Source organism: Euleptes europaea, chromosome 7, assembly GCF_029931775.1.
Source record: "Euleptes europaea isolate rEulEur1 chromosome 7, rEulEur1.hap1, whole genome shotgun sequence".
Lineage (NCBI taxonomy): Eukaryota > Metazoa > Chordata > Lepidosauria > Squamata > Sphaerodactylidae > Euleptes > Euleptes europaea.
In genome coordinates, this window is record NC_079318.1 from 80,067,591 (window position 1) to 80,088,813 (window position 21,223).

General features: G+C 45.1%; 1 protein-coding gene across 1 annotated transcript; it reads left to right on the forward strand.

Annotated features, from left to right (window-relative positions):
• Positions 1-1,263: 1,263 nt before the first annotated feature.
• TSGA10IP (testis specific 10 interacting protein) lies at positions 1,264-15,488 on the forward strand. Its single transcript, XM_056853429.1, has 7 exons — positions 1,264-1,419; positions 3,968-4,129; positions 5,557-6,280; positions 8,275-8,494; positions 9,332-9,499; positions 12,821-12,920; positions 15,360-15,488. Exons 1-7 carry the CDS (start codon positions 1,270-1,272, stop codon positions 15,486-15,488), a joined length of 1,653 nt encoding a protein of 550 aa, XP_056709407.1. The 5' UTR covers positions 1,264-1,269.
• The last annotated feature ends 5,735 nt before the right edge of the window (positions 15,489-21,223 follow it).

Consider the following 21,223-nt stretch of genomic DNA (forward strand, 5'->3'; position numbering starts at 1 on the left):
ACGGGAACATATGAACAGCCTTGCTTAGATCAGAACAGATTCCTGCTACTCCAGCATTGCATTTCCAATTGCTGTTCATATTCTACATTTCTGGGGGAGGAGGGATTGCTGTTGCACCTCATCTGCAGACACCACTGCAACAGAAACCATTAGGGTTGCCAGGTCCCTCTTCACCATTGGTGGGAGGTTTTTGGGGCGGAGTCTGAGGAGGGTGGGGTTTGGGGAGGGGAGGGACTTCAATGCCATAGAGTCCAATTGCCAAAGCGGCTATTTTCTCCAGGTGAACTGATCTCTATCGGCTGGAGATCAGTTGTAATAACAGGAGATCTCCAGCTAGTACCTGGCAACCCTAGAAACCATGCAAGCCCATCCCTGTGTGAAAACCATAAAGAGCAAATTCCTTCAGAAAACGTTAACATACAATTTGTATTTCATAGAGGATGGCAGCTCTGTTAAGTGATAGAGAAAAGAAAGTGCTGCATTCTCAGGTTAGCAAAAGTCTTCTGAAAGGCCTTTCTCCTGCATATAAAATTGCACTTTGATCAATTTGATCAAATATTTAAAAGGCAGCCACTAATGGAATTTGTGTTAACAAGGGTTAGTAAACCATATAATGTGTGTGTAAAGTGCCTTCAAGTCGCAGCCGACTTATGGCGACCCCTTTTTGGGGGGTTTTCATGGCAAGAGACTAACAGAGGTGGTTTTGCCAGTGCCTTCCTCTGCACAGCAGCCCTGGTATTCCTTGGTGGTCTCCCATCCAAATACTAACCAGGGCTGACCCTGCTTAGCTTCTGAGATCTGACGAGATCAGGCTAGCCTGGGCCATCCAGGTCAGGGCAAACCATATAATAGGTTTTTATTAATAGAACTCCACATTAACCTCACATATGGCTTACAAATAGAGAAAAGATTTACAGCATTTCTAAATGTGGGAAAGTTCTGAGGCCTATATCTTTGGGCAACATTTTTCTAGCCACTGCTGAAAAGGTTCCATGCTGAAGAGCTGGCTTATATGACTTGTTTCAATTTAAGAATCTGTATACTGCTTCTACTACTTTACATAATTGCATGAGCAGTGTACAATGCCAGTTCTGGGGCTTAGGCCTGACTCAAGCCCTACCACTCGAGTTGCCATGACAACTGCCTGCCTAGTAGAGGAAGCCATGTTTTGTTCCAGAAGCCACACCTCCCCAGCATGGCCTGTTCTGGAAGTGAGCCTGTTGCTGTGGTAACCAGAGAGCAGCTAGGCTGTTCCATGTTGTGGGTGCCATGCTGAACCCTCATCGCCAGTCAGTGCTGACCAACGCGTGTATCAAACCCTCTGTGGACCCCATTAACCGGACACCTGGCACCATCTATGAGCCAAAAGGGCAGGTCCGGCTCTTGGGGCTCCTTTCAGAAAGCTCCCCCTCTCCGCAGGTAGACTGGAGCAGCCTGCTGAAATTGTTTGCTTCCGTTAACGGGAGGGCCACATATTGACCCTCTCAATTATGCTTCACATCACTACTGCTTAATGTTTTATTACTGTAGGCACAGTATATTATGAAGAAAGAATCTGTGTTGGTGGCTTACAATAGACAAAGAGATGGGGCAGGGAATATGGAGAATCACCATTCAGCTGGAACCTGGTTTCATAACGTACATCAAAGAAGTTGGGGATAGGAGGTGGAAAACAGGGTCCCGTTTCCCTTGTCCTCTTCCTCATGTCTGGAAGAAAATTTGGTATGAGATGGGTGTCAGGACTTCTGGGTTCTTTTTAACTGCTCGGAAGAAGAATGTGTTCTAGTGGTTTTTGTGTCTGTGCGTTTTTGACCATCAACCCACACCTGACTTATGGTGACCCCATAAGGTTTTCAAGGCAAGAGATGTTAATAGTTTGCTGATAAAGATAAGCTGTGGGTGGTAACATCAGGAGAATGCCTCCTCTCTTTATTTTATGCTCACTGAAGCTATGAGTATTTGGACCACTGATGAACTAAGCAGAGAATTACAGAGTTATTGATATCTTGGGGCCACACTAAAAATAATGACCCCAGGTGGCTATTTGTGTATATCCATCCTCTTGCCAATTGCTATATTCTTAATTGTTTTGGGGTGGGGGGAATGGGAAGGGCCTTGGAGCATGAAGACCCCTTCCCTCTAGCATATATTACTGTAGGCAAGTCAGTAGGGAGGCAAAGTAACTCTGCATGTGCTCGAAGGAGGTCTGTAACCAGTGTGATATAGTGGTTAAAGTGTCAGACTAGGATCTGGGAAATCCAGGTTCAAATTCCAACTCGTGCCATGGAATCTTGCTGGGTGATCTTGGGCCAGTCACGCCACTACGCAACACCAGGGACTTTTCAATACCTCCAAAGTATGCTTAGCCCAGCTAGGCTTCTGTTGAACCTTCAGGCAGAGAAGTAACTAAATGCAGAGAGCTCCTCTCTACTTGCAGAATTAAGTGGGACTTTCACCCTGTACTGGCGGGTGGATGAAGCTTCCACGTGGAAGCTCTTCAAAGAGCCAGGCATATTTCCCTGTTTAAATTGGATCAAAGGAGATTTTCTTTTTGATTCAATTTACTCAACGAAGCCCAGGGAGCCCCATGTGTTGTGCCCAAAAGCTCCGAAAAATGCAGGGGCATACTTTTTCCATTGGGGGTAAAAAAAAAAATCCCACACGGAAGCAATTTATGAAAGCGTGACTAGCCCAGGGTGGGCTAGCTGTAGCTGATGGTTGGTGGGACATGGTTGACATCTTCGCCAGGCATCCTGTTTCAACAGTAGCCAAATTTTGAATTTTTGTTTCTGTTGCTGGGCTCTTGAGACAAGTAAGGGATTCTGTTGGTGCACTGCCCACCCCATTCCTTAAGACGCTCCCTGCCAGAGCTGGCCAAACTAGTCTCCATATTGATTCACGAGGCTCCCAGGTTTGTAGTTTTGGGGGCCTTCGACATCCACGCTGGGGTTGTGAGATCTTGTTTTTAGTTTGCTTGATTGTTGGTTTTGTACTCTTTTTGTATTGCATTGAGATATAGTTTTACTTTTAAGTTGCCTTGGTTGTTTTATGGAAAGGCAGCCTAGAGAAATGTTCAAAGTGAGGGAATCTGAGTAAAGTACGCTTCATGGCTAACGAGGGATTCCAATCAGGTTTCATTATAAATCAAGTTCTTCTTGTTCTTCTGAAATTGTGACCTCACATTAGTTGTAGAGAATTTCACATGGACCTACCAGGAAGCAATGACACCTATTATTGATATATTTAGTATATTTTTATCCTGGCCTTCCTCCAAGGAGCTCGTGGCCATGTGCATCATTCTCCCTTCTTCCTTTTATCTTCACAACAACCCTGTGTGTGAGAGAGGTTTATTTATCTTATTTTATTTACTTTGTTTATGCCCCACCTTTCTTCCCCATGGGAACCCAATGCAGCTTACACAGTTCTCCTCTCCTCCATGTTATCCTCAGAATAACCTTGTGAGGTAGGTTAGGCTGACAGTATGTGACTAGCCCAAGGTCCTCCAAGCAAGCTTCTAAGGCAGAGAGAGTGGGGATTTGAACCTCGGTCTAGATCCTAGTCTAACATAACCCTTGAGAGTTCTTATCCAGCCCGTGAGCCAGCTGAGGCAGCCACCCGCTCCACTCTAAATCTGGGCTGGCAAGGCATGGCTTGGCCTGACCAAGTGACATTTATGTCATATCTGGCCCTCGTAACAACTGAGTTCGACACCCCTGCTTTAACCACTATACTAAAGTGGCTGTACAGTGAGAAAAAAAGTCTGAGACTGTGACTGGCCCAAGGTTACCCAGCAAGATTCTTGGCAGAATGGGGACTGGAACCTGGGTTTCCCCAATTCTAATACAATACCCTAACCACTATACCACACTGGCTCTACAACAAGAAGTTGCAGCAGTAAACCGCCGACAAGCTCCATATTATTGTGTGACAATACCACCTCTAAGCTCCATGGTGTCTGTGCACGCAGGAGGGCTATCTGGATGCTGGAGATGGAATGCTGATTTGTATGAAGCGAGCAAAGAAGAAGAGTGCCACCTCGACTGGGAAGAACTGTACGGAGTCTGAGAAACTAGGCCTAAATGTCACTGACGCCTCAAACACAGGGCCAGATTCCAAGCCAAGCAGGCAAGTGGCTGGGTTGGGGGCAGAGGACTGAAGAAAGGGCTGTCCTTGGTAACAGAGGTGCTTCAGGGAATGGTATATTTGTACAATCCTACGCTGAACTCTCTCGCTGCTTAGGTTTAGCAAAGCTGATCTAGCTCATGATAAGTACATGACCTAGAATTGAAAAGCTCTTTTGGTAATATTTTTTATATGAGCTGTCTAGCAGTTCAGGGTTTATTTATTTTATTTTATTTATTTATTCAATTTATAACCCGCCCTCCCCGGCCAAGACCAGGCTCAGGGCGGGGAACATCACACATATAATATTAACAGTAAAAGTAATAATTCTAAAATCAAACAATAAAACCCAATTAAAAACCATTAAAAACTCCAGATGGCGCTTAATTTGGCCCATAGTGCCCAGAATAGGCAGTAGGTTGCCCCCCCCCATTAGAGTAACATAGAACAAGGGGGGGATAGGGAGGCCAGCAGAGGATGATACCCGCAGCTGACCTCAACTATAGGTTAGCATTTCTTTTTCTGTTAGGATTAAATCACTCAATGTTTGAAGTCTTCCTGGAATCTCTTTTTTGGGATAGTAGCTTGGGTTTTGAAAGGGATATTTTTAATTTAGTTCACCAAGAACCTCACCTCTTTTTGCTTTGTACTTATGAGTGTGTATGTAAATTGCCATCAAGTTGCAGCTGATTTATGGCAACCCCGTAGGGTTTTCAAGACTAGTAATTAAGCAGAGGTGTTTTTGCCATTGCCTTCCTCTGCAAAGTCTTCCTTGGTGATCTTCCATCCCAGTACTGATCCTGCTTCCGAGATCTGATGAGATCGGGTTAGCCAGCGTGGTGTAGCGGTAAAGAGTGGCAGACTCTAATCTGGAGAACCAGGTTTGATTCCCCACTCCTCCACATGAGCGGTGGACACTTACCTGGTGAACCAGGTTCGTTTCCCTACTCCACATGAAGCCAGCTGGGTGACTTTGGTCTAGTTACAGTGCTCTCAGAACTTTCTCAGTCCCACATACCTCACAGGGTGTCTTTTGTGGGGAGGGAAGGGGATTGCAAGCTGCTTTGAGACTCCTTAAAAGGTAGAGAACAAGGCTGTCAAAGATAAGACATTTTGGAGAACTTTCATTCATAGTGTCGCCATGAGTCGGAAGCGACTTGACGGCGCTTAACACACACACACACAAAAGGTAGAGAAAAGCGGGGTATAAAAACCAACTGTTCTTCTTACTTCACCATTCCATGTCCCCTGTTGTACTTAGTTTTAACAAACTCCCCTCTTTAGAAATTGACTTATTTGCCAATAATATTGTTTAGGAAACAGGCAAAACTGAACAGAGCAAAAACAAGTTCAGAAAATTAAAGCAGGAGGGAGATCAGGCCTGTGTTTGATTGGAGTGCTGTTTTCCCTAGGCAGCAAGAAGTACCAGAGGAGCCCGTGCCCCCCACACCAGACCTCAAGGCCATCGCTGCAAGCCCTTTGTCACCACCTAAGTCCCTCAAACAATCGAATTCAGGTTCATTTCCATTCCACTGGCTGTGGGAGAGATTCTCTATCAAGGGCCAAGCCATGTACCAACACCGATCCTTAGAGAAGGCTAAAAAGAATTCCTCCATGGTTTCCAGGAGCTCTGTTTGTGAGCCTCTCAGCACATCAGAGCCAGGCTCGAGCTTCACCAGTGGGCAGGGATCCTGGAACTCTACAGACAACTATTACCCGGCTGAGCGTGGGACATCAGGAGGTCCCAAGGAGCTTCCCTGTAAGCATCAGAAACACCACCAGCTCATGGGCCCACCTTCTGGGAGTTCCCTTTTGCCTCTGTACTGGAAGATGGAGGCTCGGTCTGAGGCTCGGAAGCGCCAACTGCGCCAGGAACGCCGGCGCTGGCTCCAGCTCACCCAGCAGTTGCTGAGCCTCGAGGATCAGTCCCCTTGGTGTGAGAAAAGGCTCTCAGCCAAGCAGCTGGAAGAAAAACTGAGAGCGGAACTTCTCTGCCTGGCCACAGAGCCCCTGGATCCCAGTTCACCAAGGGAGAAAATCAGAACCAAGACTGCCAAGGAGGAGCCAACATTCAAACCCACCATCAACCGCAAGATCCCCAATTTCAAGAATTTGCAGAAGCGTTTCCAAGAACGACTTGAGCAAAAGAAAGATCAAGGTGGAGAGCAGGAGTCGGTTTATTTAGAAAGGAAGGTGATGGGGTACATCAGGGGTGATTAAAATAATTCTGCACATGCTCAGAGGTATTCTCTCCCTTTAGCTATAGCCATTCTCAGATCTTGCAAGACCTGAAGTTAGTTTACAAGATTTTAAAGAGCAATGTGGCTAAGCCTGAGCCGTTAGACACCCCAGATGAAAACTCTTGCAAGCTGTGTTTGGAATACTGTGTCTAGTTCTCGTTGCCCCATTTCAAAAAGGATATTGTAGCTTGAAGAGGTACAGCAAAGGTAAAAGGGGCCATGGCTGTATTGTCAGCAGTAGTGATGGTTGATGGGTAAACCTATACTTGAAGCCACAGGTCAGCCCACTGTCATCTTCAGTATGGGATTGTTTCTTTTTCAGTTAGCTGTCCATCAGTCCCAGATCTCTTTCCCTACACAGTCACAACCAGGTCGGACCTTATCAGTGTCTTTGTGGGAAAGATTTTTTTTTAGAGGGGTAGCCATATTAGTTTAGTGTACTAAACCAAAACAGAAGTCCAGTGGCACCTTAAATATTAACAACATGTATTCCAGTATGAGCGTTCATGAATCGGAAAGAAATACAATTATTTACCAAATTTTAAGGAAGTTTCAGAAGGGATGGGGGAAAGTTGGAGGAGTTGAGCTAAGAGAGGCTTGGTATCGTAAGTCAGGTGTGATTCTCTAGTTATACAAAACAGGATGATGAGAGGGCTCAAAGGTTCTAGCAGCTCTTGCATGCTGTGAAAATAAACAAAAGGGTAATAGAGTAGGGTAAATAAACTGATAAAGGAAGAGGCATGCCACACTTTGAATTTACTTACATGGGATGTCTCTTACTATTCTGCTCAGCTAAGTGAGGCACATTCTAATGGTATATCCCTCCCATGCAAGAAAGCTCCTTTGCCAGCAGGATGTACCTTGTGTTACCAAAAAATGTGTAGCACCACTGGAATGTGCCACCCATAGCTGAACAAAATACTAGGTTACTAGCCTGGTGGATCTTCAGAATGTCTTTTCCACACCTATTATTTCGTCGCTTTTGTACCTGATTTACATTGGGCTTTTTTTCTGCACATGTTTTGCTCCCTCTAGTGGGTGGTTCAATATTTAATCACTGTATCACCGGCTTATTCCTTGGTGCTTTAAAAGTGCACACAGCAATGCAATATTGAAGCTACAACAAGAGGGAACAAAACACATGCAGAAAAGGGAAAAATCCAATGCAGTACGGAAACACAAGCTATGAAAACAAGCCGTGTGAAAAGAAACCAGATATCAGAGATCTGTAATCAGTCGTGGGCCGGGGGGTGGGGGGGTATTGGGACCAGAGCAATGGGGTGGAGAGTTTCAATCAGTGGTCCCTGATTGAAAAGATAGGCAGCCCTTCTTTTTCTTTACTGGAGCTAATAGACATTAGGGGAGAGGGCAATGTCTATCTGGCAAATATGTGATTCGGCATGAAGGTATATCTTTAGCTGGATCGGGCATGGGATGACTGAGTAGCTTGCAAAAAGCCTTTCTCCACCTGCATTTATCCTAATCCCTCCAGCTCACAGAATGTCTTCCTTCTCCCCTCGAGCAACCTATGGGACAGAGCAGCCAGGCCTCACCTCTTCTGCAATTTGGAATGCTAGTTTGCAAGACCATTGATCAGAGCAACTGGGTCTTTGCAAGACCACAGCTTTCCCCACTCAGAAGCCAATCAGCAGGTGCCTAGATTATAATTTGTTAAAAACAGGTTGTAATAACAGTCTGCAGTAGCATAGTGTTGATTAAAAATGTATACCCCACTTCCTCCTTTTGTTCAAATATACAAATATAAAAAACCTTTAAAAGAACAATAGTAATAGTGCTTGGTTTTTCTTGAGGGGAGCTCTTTGAGGGAGCCTCTGGACTTGAGAACCTCTGAAGATGTTGGAGGCCCCCTCCTGTGCCCCTCATTAATACCTATTTTCTTCTGCCCTGCCAGCAAAGCTCACTGTTTGTAAGCCTTTCCGCATTACCTCTGTCCGCGGCTCCCAAACATTCTCTGGGGAAGAGGACAAGCAGGATCAGGAAGAGCCTTTTTACGACGTTGACAACCTCTGGGGAGTTCACTTTAGGGCCCAGTCTTGCCCAGACTTCGGCCCCCCTAGCATTTGTCCAGTGATGCACACCAAGACCTCTGATAAGCGGCAGGAGGCCAACAGGTAAGCACGAGCTGCTTCAGTCCTGTCTAGTCAAGCAGAACACGTTACATTATAATATTCCTTGTTCCATTTCCCCCCACAGTCTTGTAAGGAACACTGTGGTGCTGGAAGTCGGGCAGTAAATTGTTCTGTTCATTTATCTCTCTCACCTTCCCTCATACAGGAGCATTAAATACTACTGGTCCCCATTGGTCCTTTCCAATAATAAACCATTCTGAATAATCCAAGATGTTTGGTAAGACAGCTCAAATGTCCTCTTGGTCCTTTCACCCCACATTTATCATTCTAAAACTTAGTTACCAAGGCGGTGGTCCCAGTTCTTGGTGGCTGGATTGATTTCCTTCTTATGTCAACTTAAGCACCCCCAAATAATCATGTTCCTCAGAGTTTGAGAAAACGAAAACTGGGCTGAAATGCTGGCAGAATGAAATGCATGGCAGTGGTGCATCCGACTTGGCAGTGGAGTGTGAGGGAAGAGAAAAGAAGAAGAAGAGTTGGTTTTTATACACCAACTTAAGGAAGAATCAAACTGGCTTACAATCACCTTCCATTCTCCTCCCCACAACAGACACCCTGTGAGGTAGTTGAGGCTGAGAGAGTGTGACTAGCCCAAGGCCACCCAGCTGGCTTCAGGTATAGGAGTGGGGAAACAAATCCAGTTCACCAGATTAGCCTCTGCCATTCATGTGGAGGAATGGGGAATCAAACCAGTTTCTCCAGATCAGAGCCCACCACTCCAAACCACCGCTCTTAACCACTGCACCACGCTGGCTCATGAGACAACTCACAGTGAGAAGCAAGTGGTTTGGCGGACCTTTGTGCTGATTTCTTTCGTAGGCTGCTGCTGCTAGAATGGGAACGGCGGGAACGGCAGGAGAAGCTGCGAGCCGAGCTGCGCAGGATCAAGGAACAGCAGGTGCAGCGGGAAGTGGCCAAGTGCCTAGCGGCTTACCGGAGCCCGGGCAACTCTGCCATGTCATTCCAAAAGAGGAAGGAGGAACTCCGGTAAGCTACAACAACTCCTCTCTGCGTAGTTGCCTGTGGTCCAGAGCTCTTTTTCCTGACGTGCTCAACTACAGACTTTAGTAGTACTGGGGGTGGGTGGGGATGTATTCTGTTTTTGGGTCCAGAAATGAGTAAAGCATTTTTTAACCAGTGAGCATCATACAAGATGAAAGCTTAGAATAGCAGTTCTCGAGTCAAATGAGGAATGATGCTTATCAGGAAAGAAGGTGCTGACCTCACTATCCTATTCAACTGTCCTTTCCTCTTGCTGCCCCCTGCAGGGTCTTCTTCTCTTCCTTTTGTACACCAGACATTGCTTATTCCATCACCCCTTCTCAAGGTCTAGTGTACAAAGTCCACAAGCTTCATCTTCTTACGTAGACATTCAAACTTTTCTCAAGAAAGTGCATCTGCAATCATTTCTTTTGTAGGACAGTATTGTAACTCTACAAGCCCTTCTTCTTGCATGTTTCTTACTAAGTGATGTTTCACATCCTTACGGTATTTTTAGTTCTTGAGTTGAACTTCTACATCTGCCCTCCCTCTTATGATCTGCCTAAGGTCATAGAATCAGTATTGCTGACAGAAGGCCATCTAGCCTCTGCTTGAAAACCTCCAGGAAAGGAGAGCTCACCACCTCCCGAGGAAGCCTGTTCCACTGAGGAACCCCTCTAACTGTTAAAAAATTCTTCCTAATGTCTAGACAGAAACTTGTTTGATTTAATTTCAACCCGCTGGTTCTGGTCTGACCTTCTGGATCAACAGAAAACAACTCATCACCATCCTCTGTATGACAGCCCTTCAAGTGCTTGCAGATGGTTATCATATCACCTCATCTGATGTCCCATGTATTCCCTCCATTATCAGTTTGGATTACTAGTGGCTTTCTTTGGAATCTGCAACTGACCATTGCGAAATTTGCCTTTAAATTTTCCAGTAGTCGCTTTTCTCTTTAATTAGATAGGTCACAGTGTATTTTGAGTAGTCATCAATAAAGATTAGCATATATTTATTTCCACAAGGCATTTGGTCCATAGATATCATGGCTCAGAGTATTAGCTCTGGAGGGTACTGCACTTGACTTGTGCCATTCTTGTGCTTGTTAAAGCTTGGTCTTGTTCCCTTCACTTTGATGCAGCACTCACACTTCTCTGCATCAGCACATTTGCTCATTAGCATGCCTTTTGTTAAGTTCTTGCTTTCAGGTTGGCTAATTACCGGTACATCATTATCTCTATGACCTAGGTAGTTGTGAGTTTCCTGCATTGTGCAGGGGGTTGGACTAGATGACCTTGGTGGTACCTTCCAATCTGTTGATTCTATGACCTAATCTTCTGTGCCACAATCTGGAACTGTTCTTGTGATTATGCTGCTTTGCAAAATTTAGTCTGTGTGTGACACTCAAGTCTGTACAAATCCTCACTCACATCACCAGTTGCAATTAATTCACCTTTCTTTCTGATAAAACCTTTCTCTCTATCTCCAAAAGTTGCTTTCATTCCTTTCTTTGCCATTGCTCTTACAGAGTTAAGATTATTCTCTAGCTTCAGGACATGCAAACAATTAGTAACAAGGACTTATCTGATTTCATCATTTGAAAGCTTGCAATACAATGTCCCAGAGCCGATCACTTCTGCCCACATGATTTCACCATCTGCACAATGCAATTTCTCTTTCTTTTGTTCATCTAACGTTTCAAATAAATTTTTATCATTACACATGTGAAAGCTAGCACCTGAGTCGATATACCAAATATTGCTTTCTGTGAGAATATGAAACGTCTTTATTGGTTGTTCTTTAACTTTAAGTGGAGTTTTTGTGCTTCCTGGGAAAAGCTTTTCTCATATGATTCCAGCAGGCTTATTAAAATAAACACAAGCATGTCCTTATCTGGAATTCCCTTTCTTGCAACTCTCAACTGTTGAGCTAAATTCAGCATTTCATCCACATGATCTCTCAAGTTATCACTCTTTTTCATTCTTAAGCTGAACGAGTGTTTCTGAAGATACATCGGACACTTTAGGGAAGATTTCACATGCAGTTCTAATTCTTCCCAGACAGATTTGGCAGTTTGCTGCTAGACCCAATAAAATGACTGATTTTACTTTACTATTTGTGGAATCCCCCTCTGCTTGGATCTCATCACCGTTGGCTAGCCATCCAGTCTGAGTAACACACCACAGGTCTCTTTCAATCAAATGGGTCTTCCTTCTTTCTCTCCAAATTTGATAGCTGTTCTCCATGAACCTTTCTATCCAGTGACCATGCTATACACCACAGGAGGGTGCCATCTTTGATCCTTTGTCTTGCCTGTTCATGCCTTCCAGTACCTTAAGAGTCTCCAGCAATTTTCTACCTTCAATCAGGTGTGCTTAATCTAGGCCAGCATAACCCTGTTGGCTGAGTGATTAGTGCAACAGAGGTGCACAAACTGATCAAAGTGTAGAGAAAGCTTTATTCAGGAATGAATATACTTGATAGTATAGAGAAGAGAACTTCCACAACTTCCATCTCTCTCTCTCTCAGCTAGTGATGTGGCTAGAAATCTATCTCTATCTTTTCTCTATACTATCAAGTATGATAATTCCTGAATAAAGCTTTCTCTTCACTTTGATCAGTTTGTGCACCTCTGTTGCGCTAATCACTCAGCCAGCAATACAGATGCTCAGATGCAGCCCTCTCCCCATGAGGTAGGCTATGGTGTTCTCGAAAGTCCCTTCTGCACAAACCAGTGGCTGTTTAACCAAGGAATGAGATCCCTCAGCCTTACCCAAGGCAGTACTCTATTATGGTGAGTGTGTAAAGTGCTATCAAATCGCAGCCACCCTATGGCAACCCTGTAGGCAAAAGACAAACAGAGGTGGTTTGCCATTGTCTCCCTCTGCATGGTGTCCCTGGACTTCCTTTGTCGTCTCCATCCAAGTAGGGCTGACCCTGCTTAGCTTTCAAGATCTGACAAGATTGGGCTAGCCTGGGCCATCCAGGTCAGGACACTATACTGTTAGGGTTGCCATGTCCCTCTTCACCACCGGCGGGAGGTTTTTGGGGCAGAGCCTGAGGAGGGTGGGGTTTAAGGAGGGGAGGGACTTCAATGCCATAGAGTCCAATTGCCAAAGTGGCCATTTTCCCCAGGTGAACTGATCTCTATCGACTGGAGATCAGTTGAAATAGCTGGAGATCTCCAGCTAGTACCTGGAGGTTGGCAACCCTATATACTGTGGAATAACCTTTAAAAAAACCTGGGCTGTTTTTTGGGAGGGGGTGGAAAGAGAGACAGAAGACAAAGGTCTTTAGCAACATTTCCTCCTTGTTGCTTTGCAGGAGGCAGGAGAAGCAGCGCATGGAAGAGTACTCCTTGCAGCTTCAAGAGATACAGGATCGTGTGGAGAGCAGGCCTTACCTCTTCGAGAGAGTCATGCAGGTGAAAGGGGAAGGGGGGAGTTCTCCTTCATACCATCCTAGGTAGCGTCAATCATCATCCACCACCTATCAGCCTTCCTTCAGTCAGGTTACTAAAGGTGAGCCCATCCGCGGCCCAGATGAAAACTTGTCTGAGAACTGAGTTAATCCATTTGTACTGTTTATTATTATACAGTGCCATCATTGTACATGGCACTTGACTGCATAAGCAGTACATGTATTCATGTATTGACTGCATAAGCAAAGAGACCGACCCCAAAGAAATTAAAATCGGCCAGGGAAAAGAAAGCAAGTGAGCAAAGGCAATGAGGAATGGATATACGGTCTACTTTGACTGGCAACAGCTCTCCAGGCCCTCTAGTAGATATTTGAATGAAAAAACAGGGGACCTAAGATCTTCCCTTATGTGAAAGCATATGTGTTACTGAGCCACATTCCCTCTCCAAAATAATGTGAGCAAACATGATTTGAAAAGGTTTCTGCATGTCCACATTATCATGACGGTAGTGTGGTTATTAAAAGCTTATCTGAGCAGACGAGCACATACATGAAGCTGCCTTACACTGAATCAGACCCTGGGTCTATTAAGGTCAGTATTTTCTGCTGAGAGTGGCAGGGTCTCAGGCTGCGGGCTTTCACAACACCAACTGCCTGTTTTTTAAAATTTGGGCATCGCCAAGGATTAAACCTGGGACCTTCTGCATGCAAAGCAGAAGATCTTCCACTAAGCCACAGCCCCTCCCTCCTTGAAGAAAGAACAGTCAGGACTAATTCGGTTAAAAGAAAACACACATAACTGATACATCCTACAAAGAGCCAGATAGCTGGAAGAAACACAGAAATAGGGTGGCTGCCTGGGCTCTTCCACAGAGAGCCTCATTTCACTTCATAGACGGGCTGTTTCCACACTGCTGTGGCTCCCAAACTGGAGCGGTCTCTTTCTTAGCATCCACACAGTATCATCATGCATTTGTGCACTTTGCAGATTTTATCTTGCTCTGCTGCAATCTTTCCTAAAACTGCTTTGTGACTATCTTTTTTTGGGGGGGGGGAAGGACCACATCGAAAGCATGTTTGCACAAGTGTGGATGGGAAGGTGCAGATTTTCGCAGGCCCTGCCCACATGGCAGCATTTGCCTCACCTGAGTTCCCCACAGCTGCTACCCCGCCCCCAACAGAGGGCTTCTTCAAGTTTTGAAAAAATCAATAATTGATGTGTTGCTATGGAGTTATAATGCTATAGTGATATATAAATTACCATTTTTCTTTTTAAAAAAGCTCCTGCGGTGGGGGGTGGGGAGGTGGCCATGGGGAGCTGGGGCAAGGAAAGTGCAAGAAGAAACGCCATGTGGGCGTTCCGTTGCTTTTGCCAACACCTCTGCATTCACAGCAGCAATGAGAGCTATAGGGTAAAGAACTCTGCAGAACTGTGGAAACTTTCTAGTGAGTATTCCAAGTAGCATTCGGTTGGGGATATTTGCACTTGCTGAGCCCCCCGCCCCCCGTTTTGCACATCTAGGTAGTGAATCCACAAGCATCGGAATCTGTTTTGGCACAGTTCTTCCACATGTCCGTCCCCCGTCTGTATTTTTACAGTTGTGGAGTCAGTTTATTTTCTTCTGCACTTGCCTTAAAATCAGGGTTTTAAATGGAGGGTTCTGTTCCCATTGTTTGTGTCACAGCAGGTTCCCTTTTGTCTATTTATTCATTGCATCCTTATATTGATATATCGATATCATAGCTGCATTTTTTAACAACGGCACCAAAATATCAATGTATTGATATACTGCTGTAATGATAGATTTAGCAGGTTCTCTGAATCCCCAGCGTTCATTTAAAAAAAGCAAGTCTCTAACCCCCCCCCCCCACCCCTGTGAACATATTTCTCAGCAAGGGAAGAGGATAGAGACTTACTTTTAAAAATGAAAGCTGGGGTAAATGGATATATTGATATTTTAGTGCTCTTTTAAAAAATAAAAACACGTGCCTTCAGGGCATGGGGGGAGGAGAGGGAGTTGTTTGACAATGATGACAGTCTAGTCATTGAAAAGAGGACTGGAGGTGGGTGGGAGTGGGCGTGACAAAGAAAACTAACAGAAACATTATGCATGAGGGAAAAGTGACTTAAAATTAGCTTCCCAAAAAAGATAGGAGTAAACGTGGTCTAAAAACAACCACAGAAAAAGCCAGTGGACTAAAAAAAAAAGAAGTGAAAAGGCACAAAAATGCTTGCAGAAAATCAGGGTAAATCATGTGGAAGAGCCTTCTGTTATCCTTTTCATATCCAGCATCACATTTCCAACAAATCTAACAAAACGGCACTTCAGCATCCCAAATGAAGAAGGAAGTGCTCATTGCCAGTTATAAGAGGGCCAGCTGTGGGGCAGTCTGTGCTGCCTGCAATTTGAATATCAACTCAAACTGTGTCTCTTCTCCTCAGGCCAATGCCCGTCAGGCTGTGGAGCGGCGTTTTTCCCAGGTTCTCTCTGCCCTGGGCATCGACGAAGATATGCTATGGAAGCACGCTGTCCGTCAGGCTGCCAACAAATGCTCTTCCAAGGCCATGTAAGGCTCTGGGGAATCAGGGGGGTGGGGCAAGGACATCTTCCCTTAGGGGTCTTTCAACCAGAACTGTGCCTTCCCCAGAAACCAAGCACATGCACCAATGAGCTACACATTATATTTTCACGATGGGGAAAATAGCACATCCTGGGGCCATTTCCAGTCTGGAAAATGGCACAGGGGGAAGGTCTGAGCCCCCTGCATGTGTGCACCCTGGTCTCAATCTGAATCAGGCTATACATGTCCAGGAAGCACAGAACTGCAGAACATGCCTCCCCACTAGGGTTGCCAGGTCTCTCTTCACCACTGGCAGGAGGGTTTTGGTGTGGAGCCTGAGGAGGGCGGAGTTTGGGGAGGGGAGGGTACTTCAATGCCATAGAGTGCAATTGCCAAAGCGGCCATTTTCTCCAGGTGAACGGATCTCTATCGGCTGGAGATTAGTTGTAACAGCGGGAGATCTCCAGCTAGTCCCTGGAGGTTGTGTTACAAAATCGACACCTCTGTGTACACAAGTAGTTACACAAAAGCTGACACAGAAAAATACATTAACAAAATACAAAATGGGCAGGAACCTGAGAAAGACGGTTGCAAAAAGACTTTGATGTAAGCAGGAAGCAACATAGAATATAGGTCCTTGAAGGGGAACTGAAGAAAGTGTGAAATGATCGTCTTCCTCTTCACCTCTGGATCTTCCCATTTTGGAGTAGCATACTTACCCACATCTGCTGGGAAGAGAAAGAATTATCAGCTATTGGACTGAGCATTTAGATTAACCAGCACTGTTGAATATGAGCACTCTGCGTTTTCAGGTGACATTAATGTGGATAAGAATATAGTGTGTGTCTTTTGCAACCTTTGTTAATGTATTTTTCTGTGTCAGCTTTTGAGTAGTCCCTGGAGGTTGGCAACCCTACTCTCCACCCAACCTGGGCGCATCCCCATGAAAAACTTAAAACATTTTGCTAGGCCCTCTGCGATTAGAGGTAACAAAAATTGCTCTGTCTGTTCCTGGACTCTTCTTGTTGTTTTTATGGCAAGGGGCCCCTGCACAGCTAGACTGCTGCTGGGCTGGGAACCCACAAAACATTTTCATTGGAGTCTTCTGGGCATGTCCCTTGCTTCTGCCTAGAGCAGCCTGGTTTCATAGTCCAACTGTGTTGCATTTCAGGCGTAAGAGAAAAGAGTTTCTTGATGACTACTCAGAGCAATCCTGACAGATAGGAGACAAAGAGAGAAGAGATCATCACGGACAGTCATGTATCCCAGCCTTGCAGTCATGGAACATTTGAAAATAAAGTTAGCATTGGAAAGCAGAGACGCCCCCTGCCTTGCTACTGTGCCTGCTCTGAGTAGGTGGGAAATGGGAAGTTGAAGATGCTGTTTGGTGAATGCAAGAAAATCTTCTGGGCAAGAAACACAGAAAGCCCTTCTGCTTGTTGCTCAGATTCTACATTATTATAGTGGCAGTGGGGAAAGGAGGATATGTGGAGCACAGCAATACCTGTAGGCACATCTCACCTGCCTTGAAGACCCAACAGGAGCCCTGCCAGGAAGGTTCACTCTGCATTCTCTGACCTTCTCTCTGTGTGTAGTGTTCACCATGGCCTTTTATGCAGGGATTTTTCCCTGGGGTCACCCCCGCCGACTGCTTTGGGGCTTCCTTTTGATTATGCATGCCTTTTCCATCTGTCAGAGGTTGCCTTGCTCTCCCTGCATGTTTTGCCTGCATTTTCCAGATGCTGTTTTAGCCAGAATCTGGAAAACGCGGGCAAAATGCATGGGGAGAGCGAGGCAACCTTTGATGGGCAGAAAAGGCATGCATAATCAAAAGGATCTCCTCGCCAGGCTAAATATACCCAGCTCCTTCAACCTTCCCTCATAGGACTTGGACTCCAGACCATTATCATTGCCCTCCTCTGGACATATTGCAGTTTATCTATATCCTTCTTAAATTGTGGTGCCCAAAACTGAACACAATACTCTAGGTGAGGTCTAACCAGAGCAGGGTATGCGGCATTCTGGGCACTTGGTTTATCATCAGGGAGTCGAGTTACTAGGTCCCCCCCTAGCCACCTGCGGGGGTGGGGGGATATGTGTGCCAGATCAAGGTTGGGAAACTCCTGGAGATTTAGGAGTTGTGGAGAACAGGGACCTCAGCGGGGTACTATCTAGGGTTGCCAGGTCCCTTTTTACCACCAGTGGAAAGTTTTGGGGGCAGAGCCTGAGGAGGGTGGGGCTTGGGGAGGGGAGGGACTTCAATGCCATAGAGTCCAATTGCCTAACCGGCCATTTTCTCCAGGTGAACTGATCTTTATCGGCTGGAGATCAGCTGTAATAGCAGGAGATCGCCAGGTAGTACCTGGAGGTTGGCAACCCTAGTACTATCCCGTAGACTCCATCCTTCAAAGCATCCATTTTCTCCAGGGAAACTGATCTCTGTAGTCTGGAGATAAACTGTAATTTTAGGGGATTATTATTATTAATTAGATTTATAACCCACTCTTTCCCGGCTGAGGCTTCCCAGGTCTCACCTAGAGGTTGGCATCCCTAGGTGAGGGTGTCCTGTTTTATTGTTACCCAGGCTGTTTCTTATACAATAAATACCCCTTGCTACAGGACAAGCTGCAGATGTGGGGGAAAGAAGAAGGCATGTAAGTTTGTGGGCCAGATTTGGGGCCTAGCCTGAGAGGGTTGCAAACCTCCAGGTAGGTTCAATGCAAGTATTGAATGCCTGTTGGTTCTTGTAGGTTATCCGGGTTGTGTAACAGTGGTCTTGGTATTTTCTTTCCTGACGTTTCGCCAGCAGCTGTGGCAGGTATCTTCAGAGGAGTAACACTGAAGGACAGTGTCTCTCAGTGTCAAGTGTGTAGGAAGAGTAATATATAGTCAGAAAGGGGTTGGGTTTGAGCTGAATCAAGAACCAAGAAACAAGAACCAATGAACTCTGACCGTGAAAGCCTTCGACAATATATTGAATGCCTGGTTGTCTTATAGAGTCCAATAAAGACAACTAGGAGGAGGTTAAAAGCAACAGTTCTTTATTTAGCTAAACACAGACCTGGGGTGAAATAACCCACAAATAAGATGCAGTTACTCACCAGAGAAACAAAGGAAGCTTAGTATCATTTATGCATTCGCATGGGGCAGGCCCATGGCTGCTGACAGGCAGATTGATACACAAAAGAACCAATGCACATTAGGTGTCTACTCCACTCTAATTAGCATAGCCTATAGATATTGCCCGGAGGCGTCTCTAAGCAAGTCTTGTGATCTTAGTAACTAGAAACCACATTCCTAAAGATGAAGGTAAGTCAAAGACATTGTTTTCTCTACTGGTGAAAGGCCGTACCAGGCAAGCAATATAATCTGTTGGCCTCTTATAGTTGTGGATGCCAACGTTCCCAAAGCTTCCATGTGTGTGCGTATGAATACATAGTGTTCTAAACCAGCCCTTATATCTGGGCATTACAATATATACTCAGTGCTGCAATAGTATAAGCTAGTAATCCCAAGATAGCACGTAGGCTCCAAAACAATTCAATATGTTTCAATATTGTTTATTAATTCATAAACAGTGCAATAGAAATTCAATACTAATCCTAATCTAGTCTATTATATACAAATCAAATTTCATTCATCATTGTTCAATCAGGTGTATATTCACCACAAACACTACAGGAAGCACAAGTCTGTTGGATACAATATAGGCAACATAAATAAGTCACAAGAATTTTTTAGAAAGAGAGTCCAGAAAGAGTACGCGCTCTAGATCTTGGCTGCGTTTCGTAGAAGCCTTCTTCAGCTCTTTAATTAATGTTGCTTAATAGTCCACAAATTTTGTAGTAGAGACTAAATGATAGTTGTCTTAATATTTATGACAAATTGCCAGGGTAACCACATGCTACAAAGACAGACATAAACTATTATTTTACATTTATAGTAAGAAATTTTATCATAAATTATACAATGCATCAATATATACATACTGTTTATCCACAGTTCAGACATTCCTTTCGACCTCCGAGGATTCCAAAATGTAATTCAATTAGTGGATGTAAAATCCAATAACCACGAAGTTTAAATAGTCACACTGGTGGTGAACGATGATCCCCTTTCAATAGTCTTAAAGTTGCAGGATCGTGATAAGTTTAAAGGAAACATGAAAGGTCAAACTCTGTGTTCAAGCCTCCCGGATTAGTATTAGTATTGAATTTCTAATACACTGTTTATGAGTTAATAAACAATATTGAAACATATTGAATTGTTTTGGAGCCTTGGGATTACTAACCTCCAGGTAGGGCTGGAGATCTCCTGGGTTTGCATCTCTCCAAACTGTAAAGATTGGCTCCCCTGGAGAAAACGGCTGCTTTGGAGGGTGGGCTCTATGGCATTACACCCTGCTGATGCCCCTCCCCAAACCCTGCACTCCCCAGGGTCCACCATGCCCCCCCCAAAAAAAAAACTCCAGGAATTTCCCAACCCAGAGGTCGAATTCCCAGTGCAGCAACACTGGAACATGGTGAGTCCTTTATTTGAGGCATATTTGGCCCCCAGAGTTTATTCTGAATGCAAAGCCCAGCTGTGGAGCATGCAACGTGATAATGAAGACTGGAGTATCTCTGAAAATATGCTGAGTGTCCAGGCCTGTCAACAGAAATGTGGGGTGGTAAAGGCCCTTGGGATCCACTGGGGGGCAGTGTCAGTCAATTTTTTTTTTGCCAGTGAAGTCACAGCTGACTTATGGCAATCCCATAGGGTTTTTAAGGCAAGAGACATTCAGAGGTGGTTTACCATTGCCTGCCTCTGCGTCATGACCCTGGTATTCCGTGGAGGTCCCCCATCCAAATACGAGCCAGGGTCAACCCTGCTTAGCTTCCGAGATCAGGCTGGCCTGAGGCTATCCAGGTCAGGGCAGTGTCAGTCATTGCAAGGCAGAAACACACCTGCACAAAATAATAGGATTGCCAGGTCCCTCTGCCACCGGCGGGAGATTTTTGGGGTGGGTTTTGAGGAGGGCGGGATTTGGGGAGGGACTTCAATGCCACAGAGTCCAATTGCCAAGGCGACCATTTTCTCCAGGTGACGTGATCTCTATCAGCTGGAGATCAGTTGTAATAGCAGGAGATCTCCAGCTAGTGCCTGGAGGTTGGCAACCCTACAACATAATGTTTAGACTTCCCTAATTTATTAATAAATTTAATAAACAAACACAAGTAATGAAGGGCCAAGTGTTTGCCCATCATCCAGTGCCTCAGCACTCACAGAGGCCAGAATGAGAATCTGGGAACAGGTTTACTCCTTACTATATAGGCAGGCAGTTTCTGCTCACCTGTTTCACCTTAACTTAAGTACAGGCAGCAGAGATTTTTAACATCTATTGTTTTAAAAAATGCATAGTTCAAGGGAGGGGCCTAGAATATCAGACAGCCACAGACCGCCCCCCTGGGATACGGCAGTGTGAGGATGTGCCCTTACCAATCAAATCAGCTAGACTTGTCAATTCCAGCTTGGGAAATCCCTGTAGAAGGAGGAAGAGGAGTTCGGTAGCGATGCCATGGAATCTGCCCTCCAAAGTCTGCCAGGGGAACTGGTCTCTGTAGTTAGGAGATCAGTTGTAATTCTGGGAGGATGCCAGGCCCCACCTGGAGGTTGGCAACCCTAAAAGCATAGTTAGGATTAGAGGGAAGAGGGTGAAAAATAGGTATAAGGGTAGGAACTTCATGTGTGAAATGAGGATTGGCC